We start from the raw sequence: 14,534 nt of genomic DNA, 5'->3' as shown, positions 1-14,534 counted from the left end.
CCCGAGTAGGCTGTGCAACCGGTTCGTCAGAGTTGTCACTGCCACCGCTGTCCGTAGCACGTATCCGCACAACGATCGCCTTTTCAGTGAGGCACTCAGACATTTCCAAAACATCGGCCCTGACGTTTGATCTGCGGAAAAACGGAGGTAGTTGAAGAGGCACCCAGTCAAATTCAAAGCGGCAGGCACGGGGACGGAGGCAAAGCAGCGGTATTGGGAGGGGTGTTTGGAAGGACAACTGTTCCCCTCCTGTCGCTCCTCGTGAGCAGCGCAGTTGACTCGTTTTCTGAGGGGTGGACGGGATGCGAGGCGCATCGCGGCGCACGGTGTCGGCGTGGCTGGCGTGGAGAGCCGGCGGCAGCTCGCATTTTCGGTGCTTGCTGTAACCCGATTCAATCGTTATATCCGATATCGCGGCCCTGGAGCTTTGTAATAAGCAGTTTATTTTCCCAATGAAAGCAATCAAAAGTGAACGGTGCCATAGCGGTTCATCGTTATATCCGTTATATTGTTATAAATGGTATCGTTATAAGTGGACTCAACTGTACATACACTTTGTTCTTTCTACATGCCTGCAGCACCTCTGCACAGTGTTCGCGCGAGGGCAAAGAATCGCGTAAACACCGTTTCCAAAGCTTAGCACCGGCACTTGGAAAAGGCCTAGCGCATGCGGTCAAGCGTGTAAAGACGCATGATAAGCTGAGCAAATAAAGCAAGAGTAAAAGTAGGCGCAATTATTAACTGGCTATAAAACATCAGCTGTGGCCATCAGAATTAGCTAGGCTTTTTTAAATCCCTTCACGACGAGGCAGGTTTTCCCGAAACCGTTCGTCAAACAAATCGGATCGCTGCCTCATGTTCCCCCAAGGCAGCTTCAACATTTTTAACGATTTTAGTCTGGTCATTGAAACAGCTGTTATGAAATAATCTGATGACGGACAGCTGTGAAATCGAAAGTCAGACCAGTTGGACTTGTGCACTGTTACCGGCAGATTGCACACAATGGACGGGAACCAACCCCCCTACTTGAGGCATTTCTTCCCTTTTTCACTGAACGGAACGGAAACGATGCATGCGTGGGAATAATAAAGACCGAACATCACTGAACCCGAGTTTTTTATTACATAAAAAAAAAACTGACGAGGGCAGACTCGCCTCCGGGTGCGCCACTTTGCGTATTCGATAGCGCTGTTTTCAATCTCGCTGGAGTCTCGTTTATCGGCAGCGACCTTGTTCTTGACGGTAGAGCGGACCGTCTGCTTAGACAGGCCTGTAGTTCTGGCGATGTCGCCCTGTTTTTCCCCGTGTTCAACGGCATTAATTACGCTTAATTTATCCGACAGTGAAATCGCATAAAAAAGAATGCTGTAAGAAGACCTATACCAAAGAATCAGAATGTTTAAACTGAAAAATATGCCGTAGCACGTACAAAACAAAAAGTGAGAGAGAAGGGACGTATGCACGGCTTTTTCTCCTGGGCCCACATTTCACACACTTAGTGACGTCCTCTTCAAACTGTTACACCACTTTGTTGAGAGCTCTGCACCGACAACTGCCGGCCAAACTTTGAAAAATAAATTCCTGGAAATTTGAATCACCAGCCATATCCTCAGCCCTGCGTTTCTGCCGCCAGCATCTCAATGTCCTTCTGTTCACCTCTGCAGCTTTGCAGTCTGCTTTTTATGAATCACCTTCACAGGCTACTAGCGTTTCAGGAAAGCAGAAATTTTCCTCCGCCATAAATGTGGATACTGGCTGTCACAGTCTAACATGCTTGACAGAATTTGCTCCCCACATATAGGCATTTTCCACTGGAGATAGCCAAGTGAAACGATGCAGAAGCAGGCAGAACCATCGTAGCTGAAATAAACAATAGCCGGAAGTAGCCTGAAATGGGCAATACAACCCCAATAGCAGAACAAAATAACAGATGTATCCTTATCGCAGCTAGTTCGGCCAGGCCTTTACTGAGCTAGGTTTGGGAAGGCTGAGACGTACCCAAAGGTGACAGAACCACCCATCTAAAAAGGGAGTGAACCAGAGCCCACTCAAAAAAAGTAAAACCACAGTAATGTCCAAAAATATTGAATGAGAATTGCAGAAGCGAACTAAAATATTGAACAAGACCTCTGAAATGTACAAAAAGAGTACATCGCTCAAACAGCCCTAAAAGGAAAAAAAACTACCTGGAGAAACACTTGTAAAGTAGAAAGGTATCATAACTAGATTACACAAATGAGGGAAAAACCTCTTTCTAAACACCCAAAAAGAAACCTGTGCTGAAAGCACTGTAACTTGGCTTTACGGGCTTGCTACCCAAAAGTAAAATTTCTGCATCAAGAGACGAGGGAACCTTGAACAGAGTTTCAGAAGCATAGATGTACGTTTAAATTTACTTACGAAGAACTTGCTGCTGTGTGAGTTGGTGAATACTGGGCAACATGGTTAAAGTGCTAAAAAAAGAGACTGACTTGAGAAAGGTGGCATGAATAACAGAAAGGTGACAGGCTAACTGTAAACTGGTTTTATTGGTGGATGGAACGAGCATGAACTTAAACGGAGACAGAGGGAGCTGAACACAAGGACAGCCGTTGGTCTAACAACTAAAGCCTAATATCAACAAGGATGAATATATACACAGAACACCAAACAGTAAAAAGCACTGCCTATGGGTGGCACAAATTTACAGATACCAAGTTAAGGAGTCGTCTAGATAAACAGCCGCTACAATCAAGGCCCACGCAGATAGGCAATCTCTTTGGGATGTAGACAGTTACTCGCCTGGATATCACACTTCTGTCCTCTTTCTACAATGTAGGACCGCTTCTATTATTTCACGGGGCATTCGTTGACAGTGCCTAAATGAAATGCCTGTGTCTGGAAAATTTGGTTTGCATCCACTACGCTTAGTACGGTATGGAGAAAGATGGCTCGATGGGCGGCCCTTCGATGACAATTCATGCTCTCTGAAACAAACATTGATACAAGGACCAGTTTCCCTCGTTGCTTTGGCTTGTGGCCGAACCTGTGTTGGACAAACCTCTTTCCTTGTCACGTGCTGTTGTCACCCCCAACCCTCCCCTCCCCTCCTCCCCTCTCTGCCCCAGTGCGACCGGCTGGACGTGAGCTCGATGGCCCAGGTGTGTGGCCACGTGCGGGTGCATGCGGAGCTGGAGTGCCGGGAGCTGTGGGTGGCCGTCAGCGTGCCCCCCGACATGCCGGCACCCATGCTGGCCGCACACGTGGAGCTCGCCCCCAGCACCAGTAAGTGGGGGGGTGTTGCCCAAGTAGATGGGTGGGGGGGATTCTTAGGAACCTATGAATACTCTAGGATTGTTGCTGTTCAGTTTCGGTCCTTTAGTTTATTTAATTCCAACTGCTGTGGCTTTCAAGGGGTAATGAACACAAAATACAACTTTAGTGAATTTGAAAGAACTAGCCTTAATTGTTAGCACACTCAGCACCATTGCAGCCGCAAAAGATGTTCTTATTCAACTGAAAGAATGGAGGAAACAGTGAGAAATTATCAAATTTGGCACTACAGGGATGCATTATGGGAAGGAGCGTCGAGGCAAACACTAAAAACACAGTCATCAAGGGGTGAACCGCACGTTTGCATTCAAGGGATACGATTAAATGGAACTGGAGGCCTTACTACAATCACCCAGTTGTGTTTCTTGGATGTGGCTGAGGTCAGTGGCTGCCAATTGCACAAAAAAAGATTCTGCGATGTCGTAGACAAATGATATCATGATATCCATCCTTGATGATATCACCCATCTTGCAATTGCTGTACTAACAATGCGATTACTTGGGGAGTGCCTTGTCAAGAAAGCTTATCTCAGTGTTTAGGAGGGGAGCTGGACAAATTTATCATTTTTCCTTGCTCTTATATAGAAAAATTCAGAGCCCTTCCACTACTATGAAAATGGAAGACCAGCAACGAAGGAATAACGATATTGAGTCACGTATGGTGGCTTACTAAATTGATCGAATGAAAACACATGCAAATAATCTCCTTAGGATTAAGTGTTTCTAAATTAATTCTCATGCAACTTTTTTCCGCAGTAGCTTCAATGCAACAAGAGTTACAGCCGTTTTCTGTAACCATACTCCTTTCGTAGATGGGTCTGTTTTGACAGCTGCTGGGAATTCTGTAACATGTACCGTATTTTCGCTCGTATAACCAGCACCAAAAATTCGGGAATTTCAGGGGTGAAGTACAGGTGCGGATTATATGTGAGGTATTTCCTTGGTGCACCTTTGCCGAAATGCGCATTGGGTCGTGATTCCCCTAGAACAGTAATAGCGACTAAGCCACTGTTATCCCATTGGCAGTGCTTATTTCGCACACTAAGCTCAACCATATACCAACTGAAAAAGATGTGTGTGGCAGGTCATCTTGTTATGTAGTCGGCTAAATAAGTGTGTAATGTTCTTAGCTTCGGTCCATCCTTTTATGTATAAAATACGCGGCCAATACACGGCGATATATTATTTTGTATTCGTCGGTGAAAGCGGTAGTTATATGCAGGGGCGGGTTATATGCGCGAAAATACGGTACAGCTTCGCTGTGCACTATGACAAATAAATGAAACTCGGCATGATGATAGAGTCGTCTTAGCAACCCATTTCGGCACGACATTTTTTGGAGATACCTGTACTAGATTGAGATCTACGGAGCATTTTACACTGGCTTTGGAGTGAGCACATTCTTTGTCGACGGAACCTGATGGATGCAAACAATTTTGCTGAGAACCTAGTGCAAGATAGTTTTGCTGTTTACAAACAAGGGAACATTGCTGGTTTAAAAAGGTCACCTTTGTACATCACTTGAGAGGAAAACCTGGGACTGGGGGACTATGTCAGTATTTAGCTGCGCTTACTTTTCTTCAGGGTTTTGGCCCAGGCCGCTTGAGTGTGATCACCTTATCCGGATACCAACCGGGAAGCATCAAGGTTGTGTTGGCAAAGGGCCCAGTAGATAAGAGGTGCTCCCCAAAAGCACGCACATTCCTCTTTCCACTTACTGCACTTCACAAGTGCATTGCAGGAAAGCCTATCGTCGACAGCAAAAAGCCTTTGCAATGCTTGCAGCAGTCGATTGCAGGCACCCTGTACTTCCAGTGCTTAACTAATTAACACTCATTGTAAAGGATATATTTGCCATAAGTTTTTAACTGTGCATTTTTCATTTTTGACAAGGCATGTTGTCTTATATTTCAGCTACCATTGAAAGAACTGTCCCTTTTTGTCTTTTAACTTTGAAATGCTTCGAAAATATTCAAAGTTCTCGCATAGGGTACTCATTTCAAAGCTGAATTGAATATCAAGTTATTTGCTTTTATAATCAAAAGTTTCAAACGTTCAGACACTTCTAGTTATGAGAGGAACAAAATTGCACCCATCCATCCAACGACGATAATGATTGAACGCAAAGCTTTCTCATGAAGAATTCCTTGGTTGTTGTCCGAGTTTGGACTTTGACTTGCCAACTGCTTGAAATTTGACTTGTCGAGCTGTGACTTTGACTCGCACGCAGTTTGGACTTCCAGCTGCGGCGGCTTTTACTTTGACCTTCTGCCATTTGATTTCGCACGAAGAAAGCTTTGTGTTCAATCATCGTTGTCGTTAGACAGAGGGACGCATGATTTTCACTCTAATTTTGCAAATCCAAACTTCTGTGACCATGCCAGGATGGAACAATTGGGTGGCTGTCAGCTTCCTAACGCAAGGGAACCAGCTTTGATTCCAGCCGTGGGAAGTGTTTTTTAGGAGTGAAGCCCCTTAGGGGCTCAGGCTGTCGGTGTCTCCTGTCGTCGTCGTAACCGTCGTCTGATGTAGTCACGGTACTAAAACAGTGGGACACTCATTTACACCTCAAGCTAAAACTTTTCGTAATACGTACTGCAAAATGCTGGGGCACTCGTTTACGCATCGCGCTAGAGAGCTTCGTGTTCAAAGACACGAGGCTTTTACAGCACAGCTGTATACCTCTACCCCCCCAGCGGTCTCATCTCTGTTGGCAAAAATGCCAAGGCACCAAGAATGCACTTATATACTGCATGCTTCGCCTCTCCCCAGGTTTCACGTTAGTGGAGAGGAGATGGCCCGGGATTTTTCTTTAATTTCACCCATGATTATTGCCAGCGTGAGATAAAGTTGGCTTTTCTGCAGTGCATTTTGTGGTGTGCATGGACGCCGTCAGTGAGATGCAGAAAGCTTCGCTTTAATTTGCAGTGCCCCTTCCATTTCCCGGTGAGAAGGTCAAAGAAGAGGAACACATGCGCACTCGTATGATCGTCAGCCCAGTCTAAAAATTTCAGTTTCTTTTAGGTTGTGCATGATTTGCATTCCCTTTGGTAAGCGCTGTAATCCCAGCCTGTTCATGTCTTCTTGCAGGCTCCTCCGCCTGGCGTGTGCACCTGAACCCACCACCCACCCACCCGGTGGAAGCGGTGCGCTACGTCATGCCACCTGTGGGGGCACCCATCCTGGGGCTCTACTCCATGCGGGTGCGTTGGCCCATTGGTGGCTGCTGTGTGTGTTGTGAAATGGCATCTGTTGTGGAATGCCAGCCATTAGGTAAGTGTTGGCTGATGATAGGCCCTGCATGTTGGTACAGGGTGTCGAAATAACGAGGCATCAACTGCAGGAATGTTTGGCGAGATTCTGAGCTGATACCATCCTCATCATCAGCAGAGCATCCTCATGCCCACCGCAGGATGAAGGCCTCTCCCACTGACCTCCAACCTGTCCGGTCCTGCGTCACTCGAGTGTACAGTTTACTCCTGAAGTCCCGTATTAAGGGCCTTCCCCTTCTTCTAGACCTATCTCTTGGTATCCACTATGTCACCTTAATTGTTCAGCGGTCGTCGGTTTGTCTCACTACATGGCCAGTCCAAGTCCATTTAGTTTCTTAATTTGAACTATGATATCGTCAACTCTAGTTCGCTCCGTGATCCAGGTAGCCCGTTTTCTGTCCCTGAGCATTACTTATATAGTAGTATCATTAAAAGACAAAGAAGGGCTCAAGCCGCACAGCCCAAAGTGGTGTCATATTTTAAGTTCGAGAAAAGCACCAAACTACCCTGTGTTATTTATTTGTGTTCAAAATTTTCACGGCCGGTACTTTAAGTGAAGCAACTGTTGAATAATGTATTGCCCGGAAGAGTATTGAAGTGAAGTAATATTGGCACATGCCTAGTTTTCAGGGTTAGATGCTACCTCTGTCATTCTTAGCATGACTCTTTCTGTATTGTAGGAAAACCACACTTTTTCAGGTGTGTGAGAAGACTTTTTTTTTTTCCACTCAAAATACCAGTTTGGCATATATTTAGCCACAGGCTAAAATCTTGTTGATTGAATGCTATTGCAAATATACACTGGCGAAGTTTTTTTGATAAATAGTATTTCTATTTCTGAGCATTCTTGTTTCTGTTTACTGTGAATACAGAAATAAAGAAAGAAAGAAAGACTGGCAGGGCACAGAAAAAACTCGAGCACCGTTGTGTCTAACGGCGAAGATATTTAGACGCAAAGCTTTCTCGTGGTGTATTCCTTGGTTGTTGTCAGAGTTTGAACTTTGACTTGCAGGCGGTTCGAACTTTGACTTGTTGTGCTTTGACTTTGATTCGTAAGCACTTTGGTCTCATGATCGCTACGGATTTGACTTTGACTTTGATTCGTAAGCACTTTGGTCTCATGATCGCTACGGATTTGACTTTGATGCTTCATCATTTTGTGTCGCATGGAGAAAGGTTCGCATTCAACCTTCGTCGTTGTCAGACAGAGGGGTTCATGATTTTTCCAATTTCACACGTCCATGTATCCGTCTTCAAATCTAAACTGCTTCGATCGTGTTGGAATGGCCCAGTCGGATAGACGTCAGCTTGGCAGTGTGAGGGGCCTGGGTTTGGTTCTGACCATGGGAAGCGTTCTTTTCTTTCACTTCCCCAGTGATCAACACCATCGTCAGCGAAAGTTGGCTTTCCTGTAGTCCGTTTTTCATGTGACATAGGTCATCCATGAGACATTTAAAGCATCGCTCGGGAAATGTCATACATACAGTGCATAGTGCTCACACTCTGTTCTGGTGCTGGCATTGTCCATACACTCAACCAAAAGCATTTGATTGTTGCCTACCCTCTGTGGTGGCTCACTGGTGTTGTGCTTCAGAGCCTGAGAATGTGGGTTCAATTCCAGCTGTGGTGGGTGCTTTTCTGGTGGAGGGGAAAAGCCAAAACTCTGATGTGTCAAGATTTCCGTGCGTGCTAAAGATTCCTAGGTGGTAAGAAATAATCCAGAGGCCTCTCCTACGGCACTGGTCATAGCCCGTGTGCAGCTTAAGCATGTTAAACCCCCCCCAATTTCGGATTTTGATTGCCACCTTTGAAAGGGACGTCTGGGTACCCTGTAACGACACGACAGCAAAACACGTGATTCTGTGGATGCAACTGGTACTCATGATTCCTATAATCTTGTGACCCAGGGAGACAAGCGCGTGGACTTCCTGCTCCAGCTGAAGCTCCAGGCAGGCGTTCCAAATGCCTTCCAGTCGCTGGAAGTCCGGGTGCCTTTCTTCAACAGGTATACGCCAGGCCCTGCCAGGGATCTGTGAAGTGCTTGCCTGGGAAGTAATTGTGAGTGTTGTTGATCTGCGGCTGTTGACTGGGAACAGAACTGTGCTATTTGATTCTCAAAGGGAGTGGCACAAGCTTGGCTCATTCCTAAAAAGGCTGCTTTTGTTTTGATAACAGTGACACCGATATAAAGTTGTGATATTAGAGGAAGCAGATAAAGGAGGGGCGACTCACCTGCCAACTTGTGGCGACATCTGGTGTCGTCAATGGTTGGCCGCTGACCTAAGCCACTGTTAAGGAACATGACTGGGTGACTCCTGTGGGGCCTTTAGTTGCGTCTGATAGCATAACTTGAAAGCTAACGTGCAGTTGATGCACTGGTAGCTGTGTTTTCAGTGACGGCCCCTATTATGTCACTCCTGCCCATAATCAGGGGTGAGACAGCTGCGCATATTGCGCAGTTTTGATACAAATTCGTTTTCCTGCGCCAGGCTGCTCCAAAAGCTTGAAAATTGCAAAAATTGCGCCAAACTGCTTCGAAACAGTATGAGAGCCAAGGATTTTAACACTCCCGTCAGTTTCAGTTGGGGGAAATGCTTACTGACGGCATAATTTTCCAGCACCTTGAAGGTGATGCTGTTTGTAAAGGTTTAATTGATTGATCATTCAATAAAAAACCCACATAAAATTGCCCACTAGATAGTTTTTTCGAAAGTCACAATGTTGGGTTGCACATGTTATATTGTGCGAGTTTTGAAAGTTTTCCCATCGAAAACCATTGCAAAGTGTGTACTGAGGCGACAAACGACTTGCACAAGTTCATTTTAAGACGGCAATTTTGGGAGCGCCGCATCTCCGGAACGACATTACTGGCCACCGCCATCTTGGTGCGGTGAAGATTGGAAAACATGGCCGCTGGGCGAAGCAGTTTCTTGTGGTTCAGGCAGAGTGCTCTTAGCTGATTCCTACCGCGGTTTTGGTTATGGGGGTGGCTGGGTTTACATTTAGTCATTTGACCTCTTGCGGGAAGTTACGCGACTCGAACGACGGGAGTTCATCAAAACCAATGCACTGCCCGCGAATTCGCTGTGTTTCAGCCGTGAGTGTGAGCTAGGCGCAGTGCATGCTTGAAGTGAAATTTGGGACTCTTTGCGGCGTTATAAAAGGCCGAGTTATTAGAGTTTCAGCAGTCCGTCCGTTCCGTCGCGTACGTTGTTACCGAGTTGACCCATCACCGCCAAATGTTGAAACAATGTCCGATAGCGAGACGGGCTATTATTGCACGCTAGTAATAATGGTTCATCTATCTCAGGTGAAATTTAATACCAAGAGGGGGCTAAACATACCAACGTTACTCAAATTACGGTACTAGCGAACGTGCACCTTGGGGATTGAAATAGGAGGGCTGGTGGGGTCAGATGACTGCCACCTCGCTTTGCGCAACTTTTGCCGTGGCTCTGCAGTTGTGCATAATGCCGAATCTGGAATTACAAAAAATAATAATTTCGGCATTCACGTGATAATAAAATTGCCTTAAAATTGCTTAGTTTTAATTCGATATTTTCAACGGCACTCTGCGTTATCTATGCATAGAGCCCAAGAATTTAAAAATGGTTTGTAAAAAGGTAGTGCAGTTCGTGCCTTGTGATACTCTAGTAGAAGAAACTTTATTGAAAGGCTGTTTCAGTGTTATGTATGTTCAAAACCGATTAAAAAGGGCACTTTTCCCTTGGAGTTTAAAGGTGTAATTTTTTTTTATGCTCCTAAGGTGACATAATAAATGTCGTTCTTCTGCTCCAAATCAACGTTCTTCTGCTCCAAAATAGAGATTTCGCTGCTCCAAAAACTGCTCCCAAATATGGTTCAGCTGTCTCACCCCTGCATAATACATCAGTGTAGCCGGAAATTTGGAGATTTTCATTATTTCTCACATTTTATTTTTTTGGTTAAAAAATAATTTTCTTTGGCTGTAGTGGAGCTGAATGGCTTACCGAATGCTAGTTCTTTCAGATTGAGCAAGGTTGTATAGTAGAAGCCTGCTGATGCGTTTTTCATGGTACTATGTAAAAAAAAAACTTGAAGAGCTTAGAAATGCAAAAGCCCAGGACCCCCCCCCCCTCGCAACAAAAAAGTGCAGTGGTGAGCTGGACATAACCTAATTGCTTGCTTTGAACTTGAAAGAATCGTGCAGCATTGTCTGCTGCTTTTTCTGGATGCCATAGATGAAAACCAACACCCACTTCCTCGGCAGACAAGTGGCATCATATGTCTCCCGCACAGCAGATAAGCTGCTGATGACTTCGGCCCACGTACAACCACAATGAGGCAGGTATCAGAAGTTCACATCACAAATGAGCCAAGGTGGCAAAAACTTGGCGAAAGACAGCAGCCGCAAGCAGAGCCATGAATGCAACCACGGATAAAAATGATGATGATGATGATTGTACAGCCTTCGCAGACATCTCCTGCTGCACAAAATACTGATGGGAGACTGGTCCTGCAGTTCTTCTCTGCTGCAGCAAAATACCACGACTTTGGGTTGGTAATCTCGCAGCCAAGTCAAGCCAGTCCGCTCAAAAAGCCAACACGGTCGTTGGTGTCATCAGTCAGGCTGGATCAGAGTGCCAGCTTTCGACGTGGCGTGTGGGAACATTTATGTGATTCTGATGTAACAGCAGGGTTTTTAATTAATGCATGGGATCCTAATGAATGGGATGCATCAGACCAATGACAACTAAGCATCGAGGAAAATGCAGTACCCGGGAACATAACAGCAGGTTTCAACTGTACTTTGTCTTCCTTGTCCTTTAATACCAAAAGGAGTATTGGCATTCTTGCGGCAGTTCCTTGCTCCAACACTGGGGCTCTTCGATTTACAGTTTTGGACTCACCGTGGATTGGCAAAGGCGTCCCCGTACTGAGCTCCGTCCTCCGTCATGTAGTGGTAGCGTGTTGGATGAGCGGCGAGCAGGAGAGCCGCCTTGGTGTTGCTGACAACGAGCCGAGGGCAGAATTTATTTTATTTATTTATTTATCATATACTGCGAACCATTTAAGGTCCAAGCAGGAAAGGTACAGCAAGTTCGAAGGTAAAACAAAGGTACAACAAAGTTACAACAAAATTGTTACTAGGATACATCAAATGTAAGAAAAACGTGGAAATCACCAATTTGAATGGTTTACTGCATGGCGAGACATAAGTAGCGACGGTGACAGAACAGCACTGTTGCGGGCTTGCAACATGACTCGAACTGAGCAACGCTGCTGACAAGAGCCTGGAGCAAAGTCAAATGGCTCATTGAAGGGCGAAAATCGATAATAGAAGTCTCAGTGGTTCACAGCCTTCCAGTGTGTTGCGCATGTTCCAAACAAAGTACAAACACAAAATGGCACCCTCCCGCGGTCTCTCTATAGCTGGCATTGGATGTGTCTGTCAAAGTGGGCAGCATCTGCTTGCAGATACTGGTCCAAACACGCTGCCGCAAGAATCAGTTTGTTTCAGCTTTTGCAGCTGCTGCAGATATGAATCATTGGCAATGAGGGTCTGCGCGACAGCCATGCTCCTTGGACTTGTTCAAACTCGTTGGTGTGCAGGCTTTGCCGCTACGCAGGGCTGCACAGCAGTGCACCAAACTTGCATCATGCACTCACAGGGTACCGGCGCAGTTAATTGTGACAGAATTAATTGTGACAGAGAGTCAAAGTACCGTATTTACTCGCATAATTCTCGCACTTTTTTTTCGGGAAAGTCAATGCAAAGTTAGGGGTGCGAGAATTACGCGAGAAAAAAAAATCCGGTGCACAGTGTTGCCAATTTGCCTTATGCCAATCCTGCTAAATGTAGCGGTCGTTTTTTGTATATGTAAGCTCAGTGTTGCCAACAGCAGATATTTATTTTTATTTTATTATTTACAACGTAAACAGTCTCCCTTCGATCAGCGATCATGAAATTGCCGCCCTTGCTTTCTGGCGCGCGCCCTATCTCGTCCTCGTATGTGCGTGCCCTACACCAGTAACGCACGTTGAAGTCGGTGACGCCGAAGTGCCTGCCTGCGGCACGGTTGCCGTGTTCGATCGCGTACTCTTTCGCTTTCAATTTGAAAGCGGCAGTGTAGCTGGCGTTCTTCCCCATGGTGAAGCGGCACCAAGCACAAAACAAAGAGATCAAAAAGTTCTCAAAATGGCAGCAAGCTATCCACCACTGACGCGAGTGACTCACTGACTGCTGCCGCTCAACGACGAGACCACGACGGCGACACGACGACACGACAGCGGGCTGCGCGAACACCGTCTAGTTGCGCGCACGCGAAACATGCGCGAAACTGGCTCAAGGACAGTGTGAGTAGCGTGTTAGGGCGCCTGTTAGGGAGTAGCCATGCAGGTTGTTAGGGCGCCTGGATGGCCTTGGATACGCAGCGCTCTCCGCCGAACGGAGAGGCGGCGGGGGAGGGCGCGCGATGGAGAGCGCGTGCACCATGCGGGTTTCGCGAGCAGGCAACTTTCGCCGCTGCAAAGTTGGGGGTGCGAGGATTATGCGAGGAACCAAAAAATCTAAGTTTTGGCGGCTCACATTAGGGGTGCGAGGAATACGCGAGTGCGAGGATTACGCGAGTAAATACGGTATTCTTCGTGCCATAGAAATATGCATGAAAAGCAAATGCCTGATTGATTCTTGGCAAGTCCATGTTGAGTCTAATACTGGTGATCGAAGAGCCTGAATGTTCAGCCATTGAATCACTGATCCCCAGATAGTCATGGAGCCTTTCCCATCATCCCTGTCCACCCGCTGCGGTGGCTCAGTGGCTAAGGCGTGCTGCTGAGCACGAGGTCGCGGGTTCGATTCCTGGCCGTAGCGGCCGTTTTTCTGATGAAGGTGAAAAGCAAAAACACCCGTGTGTACGAGATTTCAGTGCCTGTTAAAGATTCCCAGGTGTTCAAAATTAATCCGGAGCCCTCCATTACGGCACGCCTCATTGCCAGCGTTGCGTCGGCACGTTAAACCCTACAATCAATCAATCAACTGTCATCCCTGTCCACCTTGTGGTTGTTGCCCAGGGGCTGCATCAAGAAGTCCAGCCTGACGCCCAGCTGTGGCAGTGTCTCCGTGGCCAGGGACAAGTGCAGCCTCATCTGGGCAGTGGGTGAGTACGGCAGATGCTACCTTTGTGCGAACAGAAGAGTGGCCTTAGAAGGGACATGTCACTTGCAGTTGAGCTTCCAAGGCACAAATTTGGGGGGAGGGGAGGGGGGGGATCAAAGAACATGGTTGACCTATAGTCTTTTTCACAATTTTCTAGGCACTACCAGAAGTGCATAGGCGAGAACAAATTCGAAGTATAAGCATACCTCTCCAGCAAGAATGAAAGATTTTGTCAGAAAGCTGGGGAAAATGCTTTTCTTATTGCCATAAAATAATTTGGTCTGAAGTAAACGTTAAGCTTTTGCTTTGGGTTCTTTGTTGGTCAGATACCTTTGTCGTTGCCTAGAAAATTTCGACAAAAGCTCTACCTTACAGATGATGGCTGTTGTATACCGTATTTACTCGCATAATCCTCGCACTTTTTTTTCGGAAAAGTCAATGCGAAGATAGGGGTGCGAGAATTATGCGGGGGAAAAAAAAATCCGGTGCACAGTGTTGCCAATTTGGCTTTTGCCAGTCCCGCTAAATGTAGCGGTCGTTTTTTGTATATGTAAGCTCAGTGTTGCCAACAGCAGCTAGTTTTTTTTATTTTATTATTTACAACGTAAACAGTCTCCCGTCGATCAGCGATCATGAAATTGCCGTCTTTGCTTTCTGGCACGCGCCCTATCTCGTCGTCGTCATGTGCGTGCCCTACTCCAGTAACGCACGTTGAAGTCAGTGACGCCAAAGTGCCTGCCTGCGGCGCGGTTGCCGTGTTCGATCGCGTACTCCATCGCTTTCAATTTGAAAGCGGCTGTTCTCTATGACGG

The 14,534-nt window shown here is 46.4% G+C and overlaps 1 protein-coding gene across 1 annotated transcript in view; it reads left to right on the top strand.

Moving 5' to 3' along the window:
* Nucleotides 1-13,723, top strand: part of LOC144141285 (AP-5 complex subunit mu-1-like) — a gene marked incomplete at its 3' end in the record, with an annotated part of 29,733 nt that extends 16,010 nt beyond the window's left edge. Inside the window, 4 exon segments of the mRNA XM_077672862.1 lie at nt 3,108-3,264; nt 6,403-6,515; nt 8,492-8,589; nt 13,638-13,723. Of these exon segments, the coding sequence (XP_077528988.1) occupies nt 3,108-3,264; nt 6,403-6,515; nt 8,492-8,589; nt 13,638-13,723 (454 nt within the window).
* Nucleotides 13,724-14,534: the final 811 nt, after the last annotated feature.

The sequence above is a fragment of the Haemaphysalis longicornis genome, unplaced genomic scaffold (assembly GCF_048455015.1).
Source record: "Haemaphysalis longicornis isolate Haplotype H1 unplaced genomic scaffold, Haemaphysalis longicornis Haplotype H1 scaffold_6, whole genome shotgun sequence".
NCBI lineage: Eukaryota > Metazoa > Arthropoda > Arachnida > Ixodida > Ixodidae > Haemaphysalis > Haemaphysalis longicornis.
Note: the sequence above shows the minus strand (reverse complement) of the source record. Positions and strands in the feature narration are given on the sequence as shown.